This window comes from Myripristis murdjan, chromosome 3 (assembly GCF_902150065.1).
Source record: "Myripristis murdjan chromosome 3, fMyrMur1.1, whole genome shotgun sequence".
NCBI lineage: Eukaryota > Metazoa > Chordata > Actinopteri > Holocentriformes > Holocentridae > Myripristis > Myripristis murdjan.
The window spans coordinates 6456437-6482929 of record NC_043982.1 but is presented as its reverse complement, the minus strand read 5'-3'; the positions used below and the strand labels follow the sequence as shown (position 1 = coordinate 6482929).

Here is a 26493-nt window from a genome sequence, read left to right as displayed (position 1 = left end):
TCAGCACTATTCTTTATTTGTTCAGTTCTTATTGGCCCTGCAATGCCAAAATGCTCACATTATACCATGATCACTCATACCACTGCCAAACTACCTCTTGATTTCCAAACTGTACACATATTGGCCTGAGACTAACATCAGATAATACCTCAAATTACAAAATAGTGGCTTTTTTCCTGTTTGCCAAAGAAGAGAAAAGCCACTGGCCGACATTCAGTCGTGAAAAGCACAAAACAGAAGCGATATTGCTAAAATGTGGCCTCTGCTGAACGGTTTTCGTGCAGGGTGCCCGGCCCGCTTGGTGCTGTGTGATACTGCGACTGGCTGAGACGACTGAGGACACACGCACAGCTCAAACTATGTCCCTGTGTGGATGATATTTCCGCAAATCTTCACTTTGTTTTGAGTTTTGAACAAAGTCTTCCAGAATCTGTAATCTCAGAGGATACTAATTGCTATTTTAACCATAAGGACTATAAAAAAAAAATAATAACACCACGTACAAGTTTACTCCTACATATCAGCATTTATATGTACGGAGGAAAAACGGATATATTACATTTGTAGCAACAAGGTTACGGAAGCAGGGAAAAAGTCAACTGCTTAAGCTTGTGTGAGTGTATGTGCGTTTATGGGGGTCTGCAATACGACTCACAGCACAAGCACACTTTGAAAAGTGCTTCAGTCCGTGGAGGAGCACTTCATGATGGCACCGACGCTGCTCAGCCTGCAACACAACACAGCAGGGAGTGGGGTCAGCCAAATGCAGAATACGAAATTGATGATCGAGGTGAATGGGAGCTGCGAAATCACCGCGGAATTCACAAAGATCCAAAAAAAAAAAATGACACAAAATTGAACTAGCAACTGTAAATACAAACATTTACCATCAGCTGACCACTGATAATTAACTCAAGATGGATAAAGAACACTTCTAGCTCATGTAAAATCACAACCCGTTTATAAAATGACTTTCCCTTGATGATCACGTCACAATAGGTACGTTAGGGGTATAAATACTGAATGTAAACAAAACATCATTGTTCTTTATTCTTCCCTAAGATATCAAAAGAATAAAGACTGCATTGTGTCATGGATACAGCTGTCGGCTGATAACAGTGGAGGGACGCATGTTGATGGAGCTGAGGGCTGCTTTGGAGTCTTGTGCCTTATACAAGTTCTCACTCTAGTGGTCAGACGGGGAACTGCAAGTGATTGCGCCCATGTTGGGAGGGACGATGGGAGCATGCCGGGGCTGTGAGCCTGGTCCCACTCAGAGTCTGGGTTGCTGGTGTGCTTCGGGTGCAGGTGATAGACGAGGGGAGGCCAGATGGTCGAGGGGGGGCTTTAACTTCCGGGAGGTGGCCTAGAGTCCGAAGCGGGCCGGGGTGCGCTTTGGGGTCATGGGGACGTCCTCTCTTCTTCCTGGTGTGCAGATTTTCACCGCCCTGGGAGAGAGAGAAGTCAAAACAATGTAAATTTCATTTACTGTGCAAATCCATGACAACAGATGACTGTCACTCTGCTTAATCATGCATTTTATTGCTCTGTGAATTCAAATGCCGCTCAATGTCTCCTACTAGTCCAGCAGTTAAAGGGCTACCCAGTGATTATGAATGTTTGGTCCCTTTACTAACACTGACCCACATTTTACACTGCAACAAGCCAGTTTGCAAAGATTTTACAACACACAATCAAAAACACTATTTTCAAGTTTGAATTTTTTAGCGGAAACACCAAAATTATAATGTTCTGCTTCTGCTTCCCCAAGGACTATTTTCCCTTGCGGAGGGACCATTTCACTCCACCCAATTTCAAGTCATTAAAACACAACAGTGCTGCTGCTTTTAGGAAAACGAATGTGAACGACTTTATTCCGGTGATGGCATACGGGTGTGAAGAAAGTTTGAAGTCTCAGAGTTCATTTTCATATCGTAGTGAATGGAGACTAATGGCTGGAGAAAAGGGAGGAGAAATGATATTTGCAGTTGTGAAATACGACTGCTTGCCTTGTGGCGTATAGACGTTTTGTAGCTCAACATGCAAAATCAGTGGGACGGCTCTTTAAAAGGACAGTGTGACGGGCTGGGGGAAGACCGGGCGGCGCTGCTGAAAGTGAGGAAGAGAACAGCGGGCGGGGGGGGGGCTGCAGGAGAGTGAAAAGGCTGGCTGGTGTCTCTGTGGAGAGCGCTGGTACGCAGAGCCTGACGCTTCTGACAGCACAATCTATCATCTTTAATTACAGCAGCGTGACACCCTGACACTGCCCACTGTTCCCTCATCTCTCTTTCTCCCTCACACACACACACACACACACACACTCACACCTGCAGCAATTACAGCCATCAGGCCATAACCCCCCTCTGTCATTGTGTCCCCTTCTGTCCCGTCTCCCCAGTCTCTCTCACCCCCCCCCTTTCAGGTAAAATTACGGCAGTTCTCTCCAGACGAGGATACCACCAGTTTGATGCCGCTGATGCACAAACGCGTACGAGTGCCTGCACACGAACACACACACACACAGGAGCAAGGACGACATCAAGAGACTGACAGGGTCCTAAATATGGCAGGGCGACGGGGGCAAAAACCACCGTGCGAAAATCAACACAACCATTTATTATCTCCTAACTATGAAAATCCACGTTGAGGCACCAGCACCTCCACCACTGTTGTTCCTGATGTTAAGATCACGGGCTGAAATGTTGGAGGCCATCATGACACGGGCAAAAGATCCTGTTTAATGCCTGTTTTAACAACCAGATACAGAGGCGCCCATTTCTGGGACGACCCACCAAGAGCACATTACACTTTCCACCGGTCCAACCTAATTCCACAGGCAAATGACTGACTTCTCTTCCAGTTGAGAAATGCTGCATCACAATCATTTCTTTCCATTGCATTTAAACGCTGTCATGCAAATGCTTATCAGGCGGCTAATAAAGGCACTGCTTTCTACTCTTATCATTTCACTTTAAAGGTTTTTCATTGTTTTTTTTTTTTTCTCCCCGGTTTCCTTGTCTAAGATAATATTACTGGTTTTGATTGTTTTCACGGTGAATTTTTCACAACACAGGGCCCACCTGACAAGCTCATCCAGCTCAGAAAGCTCTTCACGGCTCCTCCTCATCTTTTGAGTGATTTTACTTTTTTTTTTTAACTCTATTTAATCACTTTGTATTCATATTTTTTCATGAATTAAATGAAAACCAAGCCATTTTATACTCTAAAGAGGTAATAAATGGCTGTGTTCACAATATGCAAGCCGGTTTAGGTGCCCGGTGACCTTCCACACCTCACACACACACACTCTCACACACACACTACATGAAGGCCGCTCTCCTCGTAGCGCTGATGAGGTCACCAAAGACTCGCTCTGTTCTGCATTCATGAAAAAAACCTCCTCCTTTACTTTTACCTTTACATTTAAGAAGACCTCTGAACAAGGACCAGGCCCTGTGCGAATTCATCTCACTGATCTGTGCAGGCGAGCAGGGACGGCTGCTGGACGGAGCAGTGCATTCTGGGCCCATTGAGGAGACACTTCAGTGGCACCACATTCATTATCGCACAGCCAACTTCCTCTGCTTAATCTAATTCTTAATCCTGCACTTCTGGTGTGATTATTTTCAACAGATCTGTCACACATGTGGTCACACAAACTCATATATATATATAAACCCACTGATTAATTAACAATTATTTCATTCTTTTTTTTTTTAATCTATGTCTTTATAACCTTATTTCTTGTCTGTGAAGCTTGAGGATGGGTGCGAAATTAATTTTTTGGTCTAATTTGAAAATGAATGTTCCATCCTTTCTCTGCTCGGCTACGGCACAATTTAAATTGCTGCAGTAATGGGGGTCAGCCAGGAGTCAATATTATTTCTTTTTGTCTCGTCTGGAGGGACCAGAGGTGAGAAAAGCTCATCATGAAGAGTGAGAGAGGTGGAGTAGAGAGAGGGGGGGAGAGGCGGCTAAAATGAGAGAGGGAGAGGGAGGAGTGAAGATATGGACAGGCAGAAAGGTAGGTAAATTAAACAGTTTCTATCTTGACGGTGTATGGAAAATGAGGGCCATGGGGAACCATTGTTAGACGAGGGCTGTGTGTGATGGGAGGAGGCGGCCGCTTTGCTTACCTAAGGCTGCCGGTGTTACTCTTCTTCTCCTGCTCCTCGCGACGCGCTCGCAGCTGCTCCTCGGCCAGGGACATTTCCTCCTCCATGTTGCTGATCTCCTCCTTGGCCCGGCGACGGTTCTCCTGCACGTCGAAGAGAAACCAGAATCGGGATCATGTGTTTTGAACAAAAGTCGGGGATGAGGCTATGCACGGTGCAATGAGCAACTAGTTGGCTTCCTGTCGGCTCACCTGTCTGCTCTTCCCCGCGTGTTTGATGCTATAAAACATGGGCCCGAGTTCCGCCAGCCACTCGCCATCCACCGCCGTCACACACTGCATGTACTCCTGCAAGGTCAAACATCAACAGCACATAAAGACCTGATCTTTTTATTCGGGATGCTTCAACAGATCGCCCACTTCTCATCCCAAATACGGACACTCTGGAAAGACGGGTGAACAATCAGCAATATGGAAAAAGTGTGATATTCAAATTCAAATTTTTGATGAAGGTAAAATGTGTGGCAAAACAGGTCAAGTGTTAGGGTGCTACAGAGATGCCCTGGCCTAAAAACTGTGTTTTCCAGATGGAAGAAAACACGCTTGTTTGGCACAGACCCCAGCCAAAGCAAAACGCAAAAGCCAAATGTTGCTTCAAACGCCTCGTGGCCAAAATCATCTCTGAATTGGAATTTTTATACGGTGTCAGGAAATAATTCAAAAAAATGTAATTTGCAACACATTAGAGGTTGTTACTGTGCTGTATCGGCCACTGGGGGTGGGACAAAATCAATTATCATGATATGTGATTTTTGATAAGCAATCATCAGTAATGTGAATAAGATAATCAAGCAAGTAGAGGCAAATAATAGAACAGCTAGAAGAATTGGGTAAGTTTAGAAAAATGCTGTAATGCTGCCTTTAAAACCAGGGAAAGACAGCACTAATGCCATATCATGATATTACAACATCCCAAATCCCAGATGACATCTAGTCTCACATCACGATATCGATATAATACTGATATATCACCCAGCCACTTAGGAATTCATTTTGTTTTAATTAAAAAAAGAGACTAACAAATTTCTCTTACATTTAATAAACCGTATTATAAAGCATATTTGCAGCATCTAGTCATGAGTTGTGTTTAATAACAGACAACCCTTTTACGAAGCCAAAAGAACACGTTTTTGGGAAAGGCCTATGCAAAGCCAATTGAATGGATGCAATTACCATGAACGTGTACGATTTTTCTTAACAACAACATAAAAAGGAATAAATAAAAATAGATTCAAATAAATTTGGTTTGGGCCACCCCCCAAAAAAATCGAGATCTTTTTATGTCGTCCGGGCCGCGGCGTTTACCTTGGTGGTCATCACCAGCTCGTGGTAGGTGATGTAGTCAGGAGTGTAGCCCATCCCGAACAGGGAGCTGGTAGGATGGAGGTGACACGGCATGCCTGTCCTCACGTTCACATACTCGCCGATGCCCTGGGAGCAAACACACACATAAATAATAAATTAGCTGTGCTCCTCAGAGTTAGAGCCAACCGCACAGGGAAAACAGCACCCAACGTACTCCGGTGTGTATGTATATTTGTTTGTGCATTCAAAGTCAGGGCCAGGCAGGTTATAAGGGATAATTTGCTTCTCCACCTGGCCAAAGCAATGAAAAAATGTGAAAAAAAAAAAAAAAAAAAAAAAAGTACTTAACCTTGCCACTATGGCTCAGGTTAGCTGGCTATTCATAAGTCAAATGGAAAGCCTTGATTATATAGTCATGTTCTGGAAATCCCCTTTCAGATTTAACACTGCATTAATGTAAGGCCAGATGGGGTATTTCACGACTGTAATTATGCTGCTATAAATCTGTCACAACCAGCTGCCACCGGGCCCAACATGTTAACTAGGGGAAATGGTAGAGCGCGGCGGCACCTTGAGCTTGGCAGCCTGGTGGAAGTAGGCGGCGCAGATGCACTTCCTGATGATGTCCCAGTCAGAGCCACAGGAGATCAGGTTCATCCTCTGCTGCACCATGATGTCCTTCAGCTGGGAGCGCACCTCACGCACCTACACAAAATCAATACACGTTAGAGTCCCACCTCCCAAACTCAGCCTCACCTGCTGAGAGCCACCAAGCTTAGCCTTACAAATTATATTATAAAATGCATCACCACTGTCAGATGACAACACTCCATCTCCCAGAATTAAGTTTTTGGGGTAATACACTCCTGATCAAAATTTTAATCTTGGCAAAAATGTAGATTCAGTGTCATTTTCTGTCAGGTAGCCACACTGTCATGACCTCCTCCTGGCAAAGGCAAAAAAGCTTTCTCTCTGTGAACGCGGTGGGATTGTTGAGCTGCATAAGCAAGGATTTGGGCTTTTAAAGGCTGTGCTCTTAAACTTTTGATCAGCTGATGAACAGCCTATTTCAGTTTAATGGTTGTTTGCAATTAATTGCTTACTCAAATTTTTTTTTGTCTCACTCCCATTACTTCTTTTTGCATTTTGAAGCTCCTATTAGAGATCCTCTTAAGATCCAACAGTGCAAAATGTAAATTCTTGCAATTTCTCAACTGGTCTTAAGATTTTGAGGAGTGTATTAAGAGTTGTGTGGTGTTGCTAAATCCAGCTATGACTTCTCGTTTGAAAAGCTGACGGGACCAATCAGCATCGCTGTAGGATGACACAAACACTGTTGAGGCGATCAAGCTGTGCCAGAGCTAGACATCATAGCCAGTACAAGCTAACAAAAGTAAATGGATGATAAAGTTGTAGACGCTGCTGTCAATGTTGTTTTAAATAAATTAAAACTAAAAACACTCAAAGTAGAGCACTGTTGTGCACTGAGGGCATTTCTGTGAGGAGGGGGTGTTTTTGGCGCACAAACAGCATTTGGCAAAAGTTTAATTAAATTTATCAACTCGCCCTGTTGGAACAGACTCACTGAATCACTCCTCCAAATGTTTTTCACCGGCTTTGCGGCAGTATGAGGCACTTGCATCTGTTATGGCCCCTTTCACCAAGAAACTGACTTGGCGTAAACGGCATGAAGCATCAACACTGACTGACATTTTTGCATGTGGCTAAAGTTGCTAAGTCATGCTACGTCACGGCAGGCGGATGCGTCAGTCGCTGGTGATTGGTTAGCAGAATTCAAATCCCTCCACCTACAGGAATTGGCCATATGGGGGCGATGTCAGACTGAATAATGGAGTGGAGACAGGATGGCCATTCAGTCTGAATATAAGGCTGGGAGTTGGCATATTTGCAAACTGACAGCCAAACCTTTTTAAATGACACAGCAGGATTCTGAACTCTCATGGACCCTGGAGCTAATCGAACATAAAATCAATCAATGATCAGTAAAAACAACAATAAGGCTTAAGATGTGAAGTTTCGGGCTGACAATGGCGACATGCCAGAACAGATGCTTCCATCCAGAGACACAAAGGAGAGGCAGCGGCGGGCTGGAAGCGGGCGTCTGACCTTGCGCATGGCCTTGGTGTGGATGAAGTGCTCGTTGCACCAGATGCTGGAATAATTGTTGTTCTTCCACTGCATGTAGACATTGAGGTAAGTGAGGTGGTCGCTCTCAGGGACGGAGAACTTCTCCCTCACCTGGTCACTCTCCTCCTCTCGGCCCTGGAGGGACACACAGATGAAGTGTTTTCCTTATGAGGGCTTAGTTCGGGTAAGGGCTTAATTTGTAAGGAAGACTTCACCTAAAATACAGAAGAAGATATTTTCTCACTTACCCCCATGCAACCTACCCATCCAGCGAGCTTCTCTGAGACTTAGAGAGGGCTTTGGAGCTGGATAGGTATGTTTTTGTGGAGCTCAAGCCATCTAACTTTTGGGGTAAAGTTTCATTGGGAACTAATTCCTGCTGAAGAACACCAGCAAACTGTATCCATCCCCAGCGAATATGAATTGGAGGCAGATATATAAAGTTTGACAGTGTTACGCAGGTAATAGTTTCCAATGAAAGTCTTTGGCCCCGAGGGCTGTGGATTACGCTCAGTATCCATGTCATTGTTTTTTTTTAAAAAGCTGTTGCTGTTGAATTCTTCCCATGTAATTTTTGGATGGTTAGTTTGAACCAGGGGAGACTGGGGAAATCAGGACAGACTGGAAACCTCAGCAAATTACAGAGAAACTATCTGGATGCACTGACTGCACTAGCGCAAGTAGGAAAATATCTTTTTTGTATTTTGGATGAACTGTTCCTTTAAGGTTTATTTTTCTTTCACTGAATCCTACTGTAATATCAAATACACTTATTGTATTACTTTGCAAGACTAAATTATTAAACACTAGCACTGCAGAAATACATAAATACAAATTGATTCTTTCACAACAAAATCATAACAGAAGGTTAAACATACCACTGCCCCTCAACCTTTCATCCGTTTCCAGTTAGTTATAATATATATCATGATAAAAACTGACACACAGGTAAATGTTTCAATTACCGAGGCCTGGCTTATGTAAACTACCAGGCAATGACAGCAGTAACTGTGTCTGGGAGAGGAAAAGTACCTTAGGTCTGTAAAAAATGGCCGGCACAGAGAGCATGGAGACGATGATGAGGATGTCAGCACTGCAGCCCATGTCGCAGGACACAATCAGCATTTTGGACAGGGCGGGGTCCAGAGGAAACTCCACCATCAAACGCCCCGTCGGTGTCAGGGCACCTGAGGAGATGAGGGAGCACACATTAGCACGGTTACAAACAATTAATATAAAAGTCTCTGAGACGTGAAGGATCGCGGTGGGAGGAGCGCGAGACAGATAAAGCACTTCCTGTCCATGAGAGAGCCTGCTGGCAGGAGGGAGAGGCGGCATAATGTGGCTCTTGTTTGTCTACAACAGCAAGAAAGGAGGATGAACTGCTGACAGTTGAGAATACTTATAGAGGGGGGAAAAAAAAAAAGACTTAGATCAAAAACTTTGCTGGTTCTGATTTGAATGATTAGATGACAGAGTGTAAGAAGCTTATGAGGAGGAAGAGCAGAGAGGCAGAGCAGCCAGTTTGGGCCAGGTAAGCCTTAATCAGAGATAATCTGCTGTTAACACACCATACAGGGAATCATCAAAAGTCCCCCCTTATCCCCAAATCCCTAAATCCCTAGGAATCTCACCAAGATGAGACAGAGATGAGACCCGACCAGTCAAATCAAACACAGGATCAGGTACTAGGCAATTACTCCACTGGCTAAACCCCACAACTGCCTCTTCCAGCTCTGTTTTCAGCATCTGCATCATCACTGTGACATCCTTCTAGAAGACAGACAGTCTCCTGCCTATGTTGGCGTCACTATTACAGCATTTGAACGATCCAGTATCACTTCTCAGAGTCCAAAATTTAGTCTGCTAATCTATGCCTTTTTTTGAGTTGATGTGTGAAGATTTTTGCTAAATGTTATTTGTGGCGCACCTCCCATCTGCTGAACGACTAGCCCAGGGAAACTCAACTGACCAAACCGCATGCTTCAAACAAATGATCACTTTACGTTACTTTGTTTGTTCAAAACTCTTTTCTTGAAGCCAGAGCAGTCAAGGGCGGATGTCTTGATGCATTCTGGATGTGAAAGCCATGATGGTAACAGCAGGACACAACAACACTATAAGGAAGCTGGAAAATTGGTATTGTAATTGTGATAAAACTAACGATGTGGATTCGAAAATGGGATGAAATTGAAACCCGTCCCGAATCACCATGCTAGGAAAATACAGCATTCAGATAGATATGATTCTCAGCTTGATATTAAATGTAGGACGATTTATGCTATACCCTCTATGCCAAAACAGGCTAACACAAGTGTGGCCGAGACCAGAGGAGACCCTCTACACACCTGTGTTGTCCAGAGCGCCCAGGATCCAGAGCTGGTACATGGAGTTGAGCATGTTGTCCTCAGGTGGGGGGTCCATGAAGTGGAAGAGCAGCAAGTCCTGGACGCCCAGAGACTTCAGCAGCAGGACAACGTTGGCCAGGTTGGTCCTCTGGATCTCTGGTATGGTGGTGGTGAGCATTTCATTCTTAAAAGCACTCTGAGTGTACAGCCTGAATGGGGAGGGGAGGCACAGGTGCAGAGAGACAGTCAGAGAAATATACACACTGAGAAAATTCATTTAAGCAAGGAAGAGTGATGATCTCTCAAACCCAGGAAAGCTTCCTATGGCATGGCAGGCAGTAAAACTTTTCAGGGTATAGGACTGTCTTATTCAGGCCTCATTCAGATAGGAAGCTTCCTTTTAAGGTCCCTTCTTTTGGATGGTTTTGAAGAAAGCACACAGAGGTTCCTTAGACAGCATGGGAAATCAATGTCCAGCAAAGCCAACAAGGAAGCAGCGAAAGGACAAAATTTCCCCAACATCCATTAAATTAATGGTGTATAGAAGTGCCTGCTTTTCCTAGATACAAACTTGAGATTGTGAAAAATGACAGCTTCAAAATATTTTGTGTGGAAAATTGTTAACAGATAATCACATTAGTTTTAGTCCTGTCAGTTCAGGGTTCCCATTCCTTTAAGGAAATAATTTTCCAGTGTCCAGGGCATATTTCCAGGACACATTCACTGCCTTATACACATGTTCCCTGCTGCTCTGAGGTCAGCTTTGAAGGATTCAAATTGGACAAAGTGGCCAAAGAGCTCAAAAGTGCATGAAATTGTTGTTGTGGTCTCAAATAACACATTTTCAACACATTGTTGCGTTGTACATTGTGTATTGTTGTTTACATGTAAAAAATTAACTCACTAACAACAGGCTCACGGAACACAAATGTATTGATAACATACAACTGATCAACCTACACTGCAAAAACTCAAAATCTTACCAAGATTATTTGTCTTATTTCAAGTCAAAAATGTCTTATTTCTAGTCAAAATATCTCATTACACTTAAAATAAGACATGATCACCTCAGAAGTAAATTGTTTTTAGACAATTTTCACTTGTTTCAAGTGAAACGGCATTTTATTTTCACTTGTTTCAAGTGAAAATTTGCTTGAAACAAGTGAAAATTTGCTTGTTTCATTGGCAAAATTTGTTTCTTGTTTCTAGCTAATTTTCACTTGTTTCAAATGAATTTTCACTTTTTCCACTGGCAAATTTTGCCAATAAAACAAGCAAATTTTCACTTGTTTCAAGTGAAATTTCACTTGAAACAAGTGAAAACTGTCTAAAAACAAGTTACTTCTGAGGTGATCATGTCTTATTTTAAGTGTAATGAGATATTTTGACTAGAAATAAGACATTTTTGACTTGAAATAAGACAAATAATCTTGGTAAGATTTTGCATTTTTGCAGTGTACTGATCAAAGTGTCCTCTGGCGTGTTTTTGACCTGTTTTACCTTCCAAACACATTTGGCACAGCAGAATGGCAAAAGACAACAGCTGGGTATCAACAAGCACTGAAAAGGTGCGGAATGGACTAAAAATGTGCAATGTGAGCTGAGGAAAACATTCAGAAATAGAATCTCAGTAAAACTTTATAATTTTCAAGGATCTTATGAGAATTTACACGGCATTTTATCTCTTTAAGTCCTTGTAAGAATTTTCCAGGTGTTTTCAATGACTGGAGGACTAGTTCATAAATGTCCGGGATTTCTCGATTTTCCATGACACCTGGGAACCCGGCAAACATTGAAACTGCTTTTAGCAATCTGAGATGGAATTTAGAAAAACAGACGTGGCCAAGCAAAGCTGTCTGAAACTCTACCAACAGCAAAACAAGGAACTTTTTAGGAAGCTGGGAGAGAGGACGCAGAAACCATCCTTGAGTTTGAGATGGAGCTGCTGTCAAGACATGGACACGACCACAAGCAATGTGCTCAATCTCATTAGGACCAGTCTATGTTGCATCTGCAAATACAGGCGCAGCCTCGCTGAAGAGGAAAATTACCAAGCTACAATCTTTTAAAGGAAACTTCCAAAGCCTGACTTTGAGCGAATGGCCGCTCAACAAAAAACCCTCTCAACCGTTAAAGTTATCTGATGTTTGCGTTTATTATTACGGAGTGATTTGGACGTGTATGTTGGCGTGTATGAGGCTGGAGTTTGTGTGCGGGTGTCTGCGTTCACACCTAAGAGGCTCTTCGAGTGGGGAATTCTCCACGCAAGCCAGCGTGACTTACTTTCTCCTCTCCCCAACACATATACACATCAGCTGCCACTCAAACACCTTGGCTCTACTCCGTGTAAAGCTCCACTCGCAAACTGATTCTTCACAGATTTGTGTGAGCTTGTGTGTATGGGTGGGGGTAGGATTAATTCTGAAATATGTGCGCTTTCATAAGTATCCCGCCTCATTAGCAATGCAAAATGTGTGTGTACATGTGTATAAATGTGTGTGTCACTCTATCTCTTAAGTAAATGTGGCAGAGGAGGGAGAGAGGTCATGTGAAACCTCTGACAGGGTCTTTTGTGGCCCATTTTCCCTGCTGTAAACAGAATTAAACTGCATGAAATCCTCTAGAGATTAGGATTCTGGCCCTCTCTCTTCTCCTTCCTGCCTCTGACTGTCTTGAAAGCATGGTCATGTCGCACATCAAGAGCCCTGGCGAACCATCTGAGGAGGGTGCTGATCTCAGTTAGCTGAGGGATGAAAACACACTGACAGCAGCACTACCTACCAGCTGTTAAAATGTTGCAACATTTTAGGGGATGGAGAAGGGGCTTCAATGAGAGAAAAGGCTAAACAGGAAAAATTATTGAATTCAGGCGGCTCATTTCTGTATGTGGACTAAGACGGGCATGAAAAAGGGAAGATAATGCCCATTCAAGGGGCTGTTCCAACCCAAAAGGGCAATAATAAAATGAGAATGTCATCCCTTTCTTTGAGACAAGAGACTCTCAATGTCAACATTGAGAGTCTCTTGGTAAGACTGTGAAAATTTAATGACAGGATCACTCAAACTTGAAACAGACAAAGAAATCTGTCTTGTCATATATAGTTCATCAAGACGTCACAAGTGATGGAACATCAGGGAGTAACCAAATCCCAAACCCAAACAGTAAAGACTCATATCTAATAGTCACAAGTAAGGAAGTAAAGTGTCCATCTGCTATTGGCTAATCATTCACGCCAGGTGATGTCACCACCTGCTGCACTCTAGAAAGCGACATCACCCGGCACCAAAGATCAGCAATAGCAGATGGACATTTCAGTCACCAGCAGAAGATATCAGGCTTTACTAGATTTGGGTTTGGCATTTGGTTTCTCTAAGGGATCGGAGCGAATACCCGAGTGCTCATTATTTAACCCCCTATCTGACTGGTAAATTACTAGTGATTTTGTCTGAGACAGATGAAACATCCCTCACATGAATATCGCAGTTCCAACTGAGTCCACAGGGTGGTGCTGTAGCCTTCCTGAGGTAAAATGAGCTTACCTCTCCTTGTTGGTGCGATGCAATATGGCAGCATGTGCCTGCTACATCTGTGCTGGGGGAGTGAGTTTTCTCTGTGATCATTTGTTTATTATTGTTTTAATTTTGATTATGTAGGCTATTGTTCAATTATTAAACAGCCAAGTATCATTTATACTCGCCATACAAAAGAAAGAAAAGTAAGCACAAGGTTTTATTGATTGTATGAATAAAGGAAAGTCTAAATTTCCCACACCTATCAGGGTTTTTTTTTTTTTTTTTGCAGGGGGCATCACTCCTTAAAACAACAGAGCTTGTATTTTATCTAACAGAGTAAAAGAATATTGAATAACACAAAATTCCCATCTCTAGTTTCTCTGTAAGGGAAAATGCAACCAAGCTGCAAAGGGGCATATGAACACCCAAACACCTTGTGAGGTCAGAAATGCTTTGGGAAACATTAGTACTGTCAAAACAATACAGCAGTTCCAGCTCAGGACTCTTGGTGTCTGTCTTTCTGCATGTTTGTGAACACCTGCATGTCCCAACAAAAGACAGGGGGCATTACCTGTAGCACTGTCCTGGCCCTGTACGTCCTGCTCTGCCTGCCCGCTGGTTGGCATTCGCCTGGCTGATGGGATAAACTTGCAGAGCGTCCATTCCAATGCGAGGGTTGAACACCTGATTGGAGACACAAAAGGGAGAGAAGTGTCTCAGCTTGGTTTCATCTTGCACAGGACAAAGAAACTATTCAAAACTGCTAACTGTGTCTTCAAGTGCATGTTGGAAACATCGTATGCACCATGTTTACAAGTTAGTAGCACATGAATGACCCCTTCAAAGCTGCAGTTTCAAGAGGGAAATTCAGAAATACTGATGACGGCCAAGTTTCCGGTTGCTTTCAACTTTAGCAGCAGAATCTCTGCTCCTCACTCTGCTGCTGAACTACAATAGATCTTTTCAATGTTTTGTCTCTGTAGTTTTATAAACCCATTGGGGGAAAAAAACTTTTCACGCGATCCATGACTGATACTTTCGAGGCTGCTATGGTTACCCGATATTTCCAACTAGAATACCGGAACCCCAATCAAGTCAGAAGCTCGTACCGCCCACATCAGGTGTAAAAGCTTTCAACATGAACTTGAAGGTGCAACGAGAGTACCTTAAGTTTACAGTATCCTGCATCCACGACAAACATGATTCCGTCCACAGTGAGTGAGGTCTCAGCGATGTTGGTAGCAACAATGCACTTCCTCACACCATCTGGAGCCTAGAAGTCAGCAACGCAAACGCTATTATCAAGAGGGAACACTTCTGTATTCACTGCAGGTACTCATACATAAAAAAATGTAGAAATGCATGTGTAATAAGGAAGATAATTAGCAGTTCAAAAAATAAAACGTTACAGGCAGTGATATTTATTTTGTGAAAAATGAAGCTGTGGTTAGAAACCTTCTGGAAGATCTTGGCCTGGAGATCAGAGGGCAGCTGGGAGTAGATGGGCAACACAGCCAGAGGCGGAGCGCTCTCCAACTCTTCCAAACGCTCCACAATCTGATCTGATGTCACCTGGATGGGACCGGACAGCAGAGACATTGTTAACATTGTGAGCAGGTTTTGGCACGGGATGGGTCCTGACAGGATTAGTCTGCATGTCTTATTTTAACCAAGTGAGAGCCAAATTGTGTACACAAATGTGTCAAAGTAAGAGGACAGGGTGGTAAACATGCAGCAGAAAAACACTGCATGCCCATGGCCTACGACAAAATTCAAAGGACTACACGATGTTTGGAAAAATGGCCAGTTGGCCAATTTGCCCTTTATGTGATATTAAGATTGGTAGAGAAAAAAAAACATCTTTCACGGCAACAGCTCGGTCTTGCGTTAGACAATGCTAAAGGCCTACCATTAATCATCGCACTGTAGACTAATGTATGTGCACAGGGCAAATTTTTACCTGAGACATGTTTTTGGTGGTATTAAAGTTAAGCTGACCAACGAGACAATGTCCCAAAAAGTCATTTGACTCCCAGCATACGTGTAAGCACTTCTACGATTTTGTAGCACCTGACACATAAATAAGTTAGAGACATGTCAGTGAGTGGTCATCAGTGGGCAGATCGCTCACCTCGATGTCCTCCTGCCCAGGCATGAAGATGAGGATATCTCCTATCAAGCCACTGAGGTGGATCTGCAGGGCCTGCTTCACGGCTGCCTCCACATAATCCTCCTGAGGAGTCTACACATAAAATATTCAAAACAATACAGAAAAGAAAAATGACAACTGAAATGAGCACAACAACAAACACTGCTTGGAACAAAGGCCAGAAAAACAATATGAAGTACTGAGAAGATGTGCAGTCAGATTTTAATAAACAGGATAGCTGCCTATTATGGTGAAAATATAACTAAATTTAATGTTCGGTAAATCATTGTGAGTGTGGTAATATGATTAGTGATGGATCTACTGCTGCATCTGTAGGAGTGACAAAATCATCAAGGATTAAATATCAGGGATGGCAGGTTAAGGTGGTTGTCCGCTGCCCATCACTACTCTAAAAGCTATAAAAAGCCCTGTGGTGCCTTGGCAAAACATGTGAACAGAAACATACCTTGCTGAATAAAATGTCGACTGGAAATGTCCTTCCTGGAATGTGGAATATGGGCACGTTGCCAAAAAATGCTGCAAATTTGTCCGAGTCCATCGTGGCAGACGTGACTATGAGCTTCAAGTCAGAGCGTCGAGAGACAACCTGGTAAGAAAAAGTGAAAAGAAAAAAAAAAAAGACAGAGAAATGCATAAAAGGTTTTAGGATGGTAGTATGTTTACACAGACAGAAAAGGTCAGAAAAGGAAGTCATGACCTCGTAGAGACAATAATTTATGCCTGAAAACTGTGGGTTTGCCTTTGACAAAACAAAGTGTCCTGTGGTTGGGTAAGTGTGCCCTGACCTCGCGCAGCAGACCGAACAGCACATCAGTATTCAGGGAGCGCTCGTGAGCCTCGTCCATGATAACAGCACTGTAGTGGTCCAGGTCAGACTCCCTCAGTGACTCTCTCAGCAGGATGCCGTCTGTCATGTACTTAATCACCGTTTTCTCTGATGTGCAGTCCTCAAAACGAATTGCGTAGCCCACCTGCAGGACAAATTGTCACAAAAGTCAACTTGAAATAAATCTTTAACCCTGCAAATTTAAAGAACCGCATTACAGTGAATACTTTGTGATATGTGCAAGCCTCAGCAAGAGAGGCAAGCAAATTAAAATCCAATGTACCGGTTAACTGCAGCCATCCCACCAACATGACACCTTCTGATAAGCTCTAACTTACTTAATTTTATTGTTTTTTTTTTCCAATTTGCATGTTCCCCTCTCTCTCCACAGGCCTCACTAGAGCCAAGTGAAAATATCAGGCACCGATTCCATGTTTTCACTGTGGCCACTAGATGGCAGTGTTGAATAGCATGTGTCTTCTACTCTGCTCCTGGGGCAGAAACTGAGGCTGGGCATGAGGTCAGTGACAATTACAGCAACTTCTGTGCAAGCCTGTGTGTGTGTGGGTGTGTAGCATTACACTTAATTCAAGCTGATTGTTATTAACTTTAAGTGTGTTGAGTAGCGCTTTTGGGTATTTAAGTAATTACACTTATGCTGATGGAAAACATGAACAAAACCTCCGGATTTTCTTTCGAGTCCAATCACTATGAAACTGAAAAGCAGCAATCAAACCCTGTTTTTCAGACATTTCCATTAAGCTACTGATCCCTGCTAGCCTAAAATCTTAAATTGCATTTTAATCTGCAATTCACCACTTACGGCAATTAATTTCCATTAACTCCAGTGTGCATTCCTAATCATAACATTTCACGATCAGAAATAGCCAGTTTCCAAACACTGATCTAACTCTTCCCAAATGAGTAACAGCCGACGGTCTCACCTCCTCTCCCAGGTTGCTGCCCATCTCCTCGCTGACTCTCTTGGCCACGCTCATGGCTGCCACCCTGCGGGGCTGAGTGCAGCCCACCATGCCGTAGCTGGTGTAGCCGTCTTCATGGAGGTACTGGGTCAGCTGAGTGGTCTTCCCGCTGCCCGTCTCGCCCACGACAATCACAATGCTGTTGTCCCTGTAGAGAGACAAAAACACCGAAATTAAATGATGCAGCCTCAGGGGAAGTTGATAAAATTAGTCAAAGATTAATCTCAGAGAGGTAGAATGCAATTACTTTTCATCCTGGACTGTAAGAAATGATATGTGAATGACAAGTTATTACTGCATGTCTGTCAGCTGGGACCTATCAGGGAGCTCCCTTCACTGAGCCTGAAGTAAATATCCAAGCAAAACATCCAGCTATCACAGATCTAGTTTGATAAACACCAACGGGAGATGAAAATGGGTATGAGGACACTGGTGAAGGCAGACTGTCGGTACCTTATGATGTTAAGAAGCTGCTGTCTGACGGCAAAGATGGGCAGGTACTGCCTCTGCTCCAGGATGCTCTTCTTCTTAGCAAACTCACTGCTTGCCTCGCTCTTGTCTTTCATGTGGTCTGCAAACTTCTGCTCCGCTCTGTAACACAGACATAATAGGAAGGTTACCAAACTGGCACAGTTCGACCAGTAAAGCTGAGAAGAATCAACGATGTAGTTAGCTAAATCATTTAGCTCCTCACTTGTAGTCTACTTTGCCATCCTCGCCCACCACTTTGCCCCCTGAGCCATCTTCATCCTCCTTCTTCTTGATACCCATGATGTCCCCCAGCTTTGTGCCTGCCAGCTCCCAGTGTTTGTGCTGGGCCTGAAACCATTAACAAACGCTCAGACAAATTGCATCACATGGTTATGAAGAAACCCGTTTTTAAATGAGGTGCAACGTCCAGTCGCAATCCTTCATCAAACAGCTGTGTTGAGCCACACAAATCCTACATTTTATCAATAATTCACTGACAATTCACATGGCGTGTGGTCAGCAGTGCTTTGAAAGGATTATTACAGCAACTAGAATTACATATAAGCGATCCATCACTGAATAGGTTTAAAGCCTATATAAACAAAACTAAAGTACTAGCAGATGACTTCACTCTGTAAATATTGGATCAGTATTAAATGCTACTTTATCAGTTTTGAAAAGTAAACTTAGAATGGGGCAATGCCCAAGTGAGATTACACGAGACACTACAGAATAATCCTTTATGCTGACATATATGCCATTAATATTTTTAATTAGCATTAGCACAGTTAAACCATGAGCAGTCACTCAGCCAGCATACCTTCTTGCGCTCTTTCTGCTCACGATGTTTACGAACAAGCTGGCTTCCCTTACGCGAGATGATGGCCATGTCAGAGGTGGGATCTTTCACAGGGATGACAGGCTCTGGCTGCAGTACACACACCACACACACACACACACACACGCACACACGCACACACGCACACACACGCACACACACGCACACACACACACACACACACACACACACACACACACACACACACACACACACACACACACACACACACACACACACAAATATTTAGCAAACTGTCTCCAGTGAAAGAGTTTTGATCTAAAGATGAGATTTAACCCACTTTACTCTATTAAATCACAGCTAAATATTTTGATACAGCAACTATCTCAAGGGGGTTTTAAAGAAATTATTTTCTAGGATTATTCATACTCAGTGACTTGTGTACATGTTCGCTGTTGCTCACAGAGGGTCATCTGAGAATGATTCATAATGGACAAACTGGCCAAAAAGCCCAAACTCGTGAATTTGATGTCTCAAATTACATTTTGTTTGTGTATTATGCAACACGTCACATATAAAAAAATAACAGGTTAATAACATGCTAACAACGCACAAGATGTTGTTTATACGCAAACATCATTTTGATCAAAGTGTCAGTTTTGACCTGCTCAGCCTTCGGCAAAACACAACAGCTGGTTATGAATAAAAATGTGCAGTGTAAGCTGAAGAAAACATTTGAATATGTAATCTCGGGCAAATTTTTGTAATATATTTCAAATTTATCTGATATTTCTAGGACATTTCATCCATTTTCCAGATGTTTTCCCACGACCGGAAAGCCAATCTGTAAATTTCCAGGTTTTCCAGGATGCTGGGGAACCCTGCTGTGGTAAAGTTCTCGTCTTGGTTACCTGCTTGGTAAAGACTATTCTTCCATCCAGGAAAGGAGGGACCAGGTTGTGAACCAGCAGGTGAACCTTGGCGGCATTATCCTCCTCAAAGTCCTCGTCCACTTCCAGCCTCTGCACCACCCCGCTGGTCAGCATGCGGTTCGTCTCCCACCGTTCGTTATCCTGACAGAGGGAACACGGGGACACACAGAGGCGGTCATTTCAGCAGCAGATCAGGATTCTTTTTCTCACAACAGGTATCAATTCCTTAAATTTTCATCACTTCATGGACACAGCAATGTCACAACATTATGATGAAGTAAACCCAACCCTACACACATACAAACACAAACAGACGCACAAGAATAAGCATGCACATAAATATTGTAATGCATGCGTGCACACATTCACGGCTGGTGTACCTCATTGATCTGGCGTTTCTGGGCTGATATCCGCTTCTGCGTCTGCTTCTGGAGGATCTGCTCTCTCTTCTTCACATACTCATCAGACGTGGACGTCAAAGGGTTGTGGAACTCGTCGTAGCCTTCGTCCATCATGTACCAATCTCTGTCAGCTTGCTGCAAAACAGTCCAACCGTTAAAAAAAAGGCAGCTTTAAAAACTCACAGCCATATATGAAATGCTTCAAATCCATGGGCCGCTCACCTTCTGATCCTCTTCCCACTGTTCTTTCTCGTCCTCATTATCAAACATGATTCCCTCCTCACCATCTTCTCTTTTACCTGAAGCATAGAGACAGAATTAGAGGTGCTATCTTATATATTCAAAACCTCTGTGTCAGCACAAAATGTTGTTGTTTTTTTTTGTTTTTTTTTAATTTAATACCTTTTCCTTGCGATAAACGAGGTGTGGAGCCTAAATGCTTCCGGTCATTGGCCCATTCATTGTATTTGTAGGAAGGGGTCGGCAGTGGTGTGTCATCAGGGTAACGGCCTCTCACTGACCTAAGAACACAGAGGAGATACATTCATCATGTACACCATGTTAAATATCGTTACCTCTGAAATGTCTTTGAGGTAACATTATATAACCCCTGCAGCTTTTCAAATAGAAATGCAAGACACACTGCTTACCTGTCCCTCCTCTCACTGTCCCGGCCTGAGCGGTGGCTGCGCTCCGAGCGCTCTGACTCTCTGTGTGAAGGGGCGGGGGACGGAGACTCCCACTGAGAGTGCCGTGAACTAACATAGCCGCTGTCATCCTCGTCCCAGTTGGAGCGTGAGGGTGTGAAGGAATCTGTATAAACATAAGTTATGTATAAAGAAGATGATGTTTGATACAGTGTCATCAGCGAGTTCAAATAAAAAAACATACTTTATTAAGTTGTGGCTGCATAGAATCTTTGTTATCACACTATTTCACTGTCTACAATCCAAGGAATTATGACAAAATTAAAGGGATGTATCCAAGCTGATCAGCCAGTGAAATGCATGGGATTGTGCACACACGCTGCATGACCGCACATGAGAAGATTTTGCAGAACTTGTCTTTACAGCAAGATGTGAGTGAAAAAAACAAGTGTTTAGGATGTCCTGGGCACATGAGCAGATACGTGAAATTTGAACTTTTGATGTACAAGCCCAATTCTAAAAAGTTGGGACGTTGTGTAAAATGTAAATAAAAACAGAATACAGTGATTTGCAAATCTCATAAAGCCCTATTTTATTCACAACAGAACATAGACAACATATTATTCAAACTAAATATATTCAAACTAAGAAATTGCACCATTTTAAGAAAAAACAAGATAATTTTGAATTTGATGTCAACAACACATCTCAAAAAAGTTGGGACAGGGCCATGTTTACCGCTGTGTAGCATCCCCTCGTCTTTTAACAACAGCCTGTAAACATCTGGGGACTGAGGAGGCCAGTTGCTGGAGTTTTGGGAGGGGAATGTTGTCCCATTCTTGTCTGATGTAAGATTCTAGCTGCTCAACAGTCCTAGGTCTTCTTTGCCGGATTTGTCGTTTTATGATGCGCCAAATGTTTTCGACTGGTGAAAGGTCTGGACTGCAGGCTGGCCAGTTCAGCAGCCAGACACTTCTACTGCGAAGCCATGCGGTTGTAATGGATGCAGTATGGGGTTTAGCATTGTCTTGCTGAAATATGCAAGGCCTTCCCTGAAAAAACGTCATCTGGATGGGAGCATATGTTGTTCTAAAACTTGTATATACCTTTTAGCATTAATGGTGCATTTCCAGATGTGTACTAGGCACTAATGCACCTCCATACCATCGGAGATGCAGGCCCTTGAACTTTACGCTGATAGCAGGCCGGATGGTCCCTCTCCTATTTAGTGCGGAGGACACAGCGTCCATGGTTTCCAAAAAGAATTTCAAATTTCAATTCATCTGACCACAGAACAGTTTTCCACTTTGCCTCAGTCCATTTTAGATGAGCTTTGGCCCAGAGAAGACGGCAGCATTTCTGGATTGTGTTCACAAATGGCTTCTTCTTTGCATGATAGAGCTTTAACTTACATTTGTGGATGGCACGGCGAACTGTGTTCACCGACAATGATTTGCGGAAGTGTTCCTGAGCCCATGCAGTGATCTCCATAACAGAATCATGCCTGGTCTTAATGCAGGGCCTCCTGAGGGCCCGAAGATCACGTGCATCCAATATTGGCTTTCGCCCTTGTCCTTTGTGCACAGAGATTTTTCCAGACTCTTGGAATCTTTTGACAATATTATAAACTGTAGATGTCGGGATATTCAAAGTTTTCCCAATTTTCCTCTGAGGAACATTTTTCTGAAATTGTTCCACAATTTTTTTTTACGCAGTTTTTTGCAGACAGTTGAACCTCTGCCCATTTTTACTTCTTAAGAGACTCAGCCTCTCAAAGGTGCTCTTTTTATACCCAGTCTACTTGCTGACCTGTTGCCAAATGACCTAATTAGTTGCAAAATGCTCCTCCAGCTGTGTCTTATTAGAACCATTTACTTTTTCAGCCTTTTGTTGCCCCTGTCCCAACTTTTTTGAGAGGTGTTGCGGCTATCAAATTCAAAATGGGCTAATATTTTGAATGAAATAGTAAAATGTCTCACTTTAAACATCTAATATGTTGTCTATGTTCTATCATGAATAAAATATGTGTTTATGAGATTTACAAATCATTGCATTCTGTTTTTATTTACATTTTACACAACATCCCAACTTTTTTGGAATTGGGTTTGTACAACTGTAAAATTGAGAAACTACAGACCCATTTTTTTCCCACTGGATCAGAGAAGGCTATAATGGTAATAAAAGTTACACATGAAGGCTTGCAAGTAAAACCTTCTTTATCAGAATCTGAAGGCAGCACATTGTGAGTGTTTGATGAAATAGAATCCATTATGAGTGAAGTATCCTTTTAGGACTGAAAGAAAAAGCCTGTACCTCTGGGGTGCTGCTGTGGCGTCGCGGGTTCATCTCTCCTACTGCCCCGGCTGATGCGATCAGACCAGCCGTCTCTCTGTGAGCGCTCACTTCTCTCGCTGCGCTCCCAGCGCTCGGAGCGGCTGCTGCTGCTGCCTCGGCTGTGGCTGCGCTCCCGTTCATCTGGCACACACAGAGGGAAAGTTACTCGCAACGTGACTCCTGAGCTACAGTATGACTTACTCTACTGGTGAAACAGCAAGGCGACTACATGACCAAGTAATCCAAACAAGCTTGACAATCACCTCTTTCACTCCGTCGGTCTCTGCCCTTATCTCTGCTCCTCTCTTTGTCTCGGTCACGGTCTCGGTCTCGGTCTCTGTCCCTGTCCCTGCTCTTCTCCTCCTTGGAGGAGGCGTAGACTCCATGCTCACGTCTGTCTTTCTCTCTCTGCTGGTGTTTGCGGCGGAACTCCTCACTGACGCCTCCAGGGTTGGAAGGCGTCTCGGAGCCGGTCACACGATATTTCCTGCAGTCAAGAGAAAATCAAATACGGTACAATGTGTATATCAATGCAGCAATAAATCAACTTAAGGGGAGACAAGAGAACACCAGCAACAATAAAAGTAAGGGCTGTTAGCAAAACTCCAGCCAACTCATTATGTTAAGTCACAGTGTTAGTCCTCACCCATATGCTGGTATCTGCTACTAGACTGTAATAGATCCTCTAAGTCTGACCCATCTGCTCCTTCCTTGTGGGGAGAGCGAGTGCTTCACAAGGACTTTTCTCCAAAATCAATGGGGTGGATCCGACCCACCAAACACCACAATTTAGAGCCACGGCCTAAAGCTGAATTTATTTTTAAGGATGCACAACAACACAACTTTGTCTGAGATTCAGATTCACTTTGGAGAAGAACTTGGCAGATCAAATTTCGAACATCTGTTACACTCATGTGGAATAAGACATACCACGAAAATCAGTGGCCACCTTATTAGGCACACCTGTACAATGCAATGCAATACCAACAACTCCACCATGAATTCCACTTTTAAGAAGTTTATACTGCTCAGTGTTTTTGCTGACAGAGCTGAAAATGTGTAAATTCAATTCCACGTTTATTACTGAGGTCATAATTAAAGGAGATGTTGAACTGAACTACAACATATTTAGAGGTGTTTCTAATTATTCTCCTCTCTATTTACATACAAGAGGTGGGGAGAATATTAGAAACACCTCTGATTATAATGCAGTTCAACACAACAGCACCTACAACAACTATAACCTTGATGCGTAGTCATATGACTTAACTGAACAGCTCTATGACAGTGAAGAAAACTGAATATTATAGGCAGCATAACAGCAAATTGTATGGCTGAGCTGGTGGACTGGATGACATGACATGGCACAGGTGTTGCTAATAAAGCCGGATGGAAGCCGACCTGTCACTTCTGAACAAAGAATGTGAAACTGCGAACACGCTCCAGCTAGACCTGTAAGGGACTCTTTGATGTCTGAGAGAGACCTGTACCTCTCCTTCTTAACACCTCTGTCCTCCTCATCCTCGTCATCCTCCGACCCAGAGTCGCTTCTACCTTCTTCCCAGTCCTTGTAGGAGGAAACCTTTGATTTCTTCCTGGCTCTGTCGTCAGTGGCAGCCTCTCCCTGGTCCTTGCCCTCCCGCTCCTTCCTCTTCTGCGCGGCCAGCAGGTCCAGGCCCAGCAGGGAGCTGCGCGGAGTGGGAGCCCGGAACACATGCTGCTCCGCGGCGGCGCTCCTCTTCTTCACTATCAGCCCTCCGACCTGAGAGGACGGCTCAGTCCCCTCCAGTCTGTGCATGGACACATCTTCATCCATTATCTGCCGGGAAACAGCGCAGTATGATGAGTGAAATCATATAATGTGAACTTAGCGTCAAACTGCACTTCCCTGGTGAGGATACATGAAGTCATGCCGGGAAATGTTAATCAGCAGTTTTCCCCACAGCGACCAGGTTACAGTGAGAGTTCACTCTAATGCCAACTACTCGGTTATTTTTTATAAGTAGCAGAACCAAACTTAAGTGATAAATCTGCCGTAAAATAGCGGAACATAAAAGGCACGTACCTCAGTTCGGGCAGCTAACGTTCGCTAGCCAGCTAGCTGACCGACGCTGTCCTGTGCGCCTCCGTGTTTCAGTCTCAGATTATACAAATGGTTACATCAAGTTAATAATTTAAAATAAGCCGAATAAACCAGAGACTAGCAGGTTTTTCTGTCACTCGACGTTATGTAAACCCGCCAACGCTGTGGCTATCGTACACAATGCGTATTTGTTTACAGACAAGTGGGCTGCCATTGCAATCCCACAATTCCACGGGATTAGCCCGGCAGTCTTAAAAAAAAAAAAAAAAAAAAAAAAAAAAAAAAAAAAAAAACTTTATTTAAAATAGTAAGCAAGGTCACAAAAATATACAGGAAAATTTTTAAATAGCAGTAATAAATAAAATGTGAACATAAATAAATCATACAATAAGAAAGAATAAACATACATGCACATACCATGTCCCATTGAAAAACAAACAGGGTTTTTTTTTTTTCTTTTTTGAATTTTTTTTAGTTTGTTCGTTTATTTTAAGAGTGCAGTCAACTACAAATCTGCAGTGTCTCAGATACTTATAATTATTAATAGATAACAGCCCACTCATATCAAAAGAGCTTATTTGCGTTGGTTCATGCTCCGTTCCAGAACAGAAACAAAAACACCTTTTATTGTATTTCTATTATTTGTATTTTGTGTTTTAATATGGAATTGTGAATTATCATGGCATCACATGAAAATAAACTTATTCAAAGGAGGACTGAGATACTAAGGATACACAATCTTGTATGCACAATCTTGTATGCAGGTGCATCTCTTCATTTGGCTGTCTGGCTAGGTGATCTTCTGAGAACTGTAACCTGACTCGCAGAAATCCATATGCCTGGTAACACACCAAATACATTTAAAAAGAAGATAAGAATTCAGCTCAGTTGAACCACATCTTTATTGATAGTCAAATCAGGATAATGGCTTTGCGCTGAAGCCTCCATTAGTGCATAACACATGATACCAGGACACAATTTGTAATACTCATGAATAATTACAAATTACAAAAGGAAATGTGCTGTGAAATGAAACACAATTACACTGTGACCAATGCAAAACAACATATATCAACATACAGCTCCAGTTGAAAGCATGCATAGATCACAATTAGGTGAACATGACACCTTCATAAAAAATGAAGAAACAACATGTAGCTTGCAAATATGCAAGCAGGCTCATGATCAGTTTCCTTTTCAGCACAGATAAGAGAAATTAACACTAACATTTGCCATCGGCAGTTGCTGAATTGATGGGTCGTATTAACCCTAATTAATCCATGAGGGTTTCAGTGTGTTATTCAAGTCTGTATGACAGTAGTTAAGACAGATTGCCATCTTGTGGAGGGACTACAGTGA

The 26493-nt window shown here is 43.0% G+C and overlaps 1 protein-coding gene across 1 annotated transcript; it reads right to left on the bottom strand.

The window, feature by feature from the left end:
- dhx38 (DEAH (Asp-Glu-Ala-His) box polypeptide 38) lies at positions 1-25359 on the bottom strand. Its single transcript, XM_030078256.1, has 27 exons — positions 25117-25359; positions 24542-24870; positions 23315-23538; positions 23031-23192; positions 20721-20883; positions 20473-20591; positions 20293-20369; positions 20050-20205; positions 19649-19810; positions 18759-18866; positions 18162-18286; positions 17921-18058; positions 17429-17615; positions 16444-16629; positions 16104-16244; positions 15620-15730; positions 14944-15060; positions 14654-14761; positions 14060-14172; positions 9976-10184; positions 8660-8814; positions 7607-7762; positions 6050-6184; positions 5480-5605; positions 4367-4462; positions 4137-4258; positions 1-1448 (listed from the first exon to the last, which is right to left on the bottom strand). Exons 2-27 carry the CDS (start codon positions 24865-24867, stop codon positions 1367-1369), a joined length of 3804 nt encoding a protein of 1267 aa, XP_029934116.1. The 5' UTR covers positions 24868-24870; positions 25117-25359; the 3' UTR covers positions 1-1366.
- Between the last annotated feature and the right edge of the window lie 1134 nt (positions 25360-26493).

Excerpts from the sequence above, each read along its gene's own strand:
- dhx38 (XM_030078256.1), bottom strand. The coding sequence starts at position 24,867 with ATGGATGAAGATGTGTCCATGCACAGACTGGAGGGGACTGAGCCGTCC. Across the intron at positions 18,287-18,758 it reads AGCAGAAAGAGCGCAAGAAG|GCCCAGCACAAACACTGGGA; the intron begins GTATGCTGGCTG and ends TAATGGTTTCAG. Across the intron at positions 15,061-15,619 it reads CTGGGCAGGAGGACATCGAG|GTGACATCAGATCAGATTGT; the intron begins GTGAGCGATCTG and ends GGTCCCATCCAG.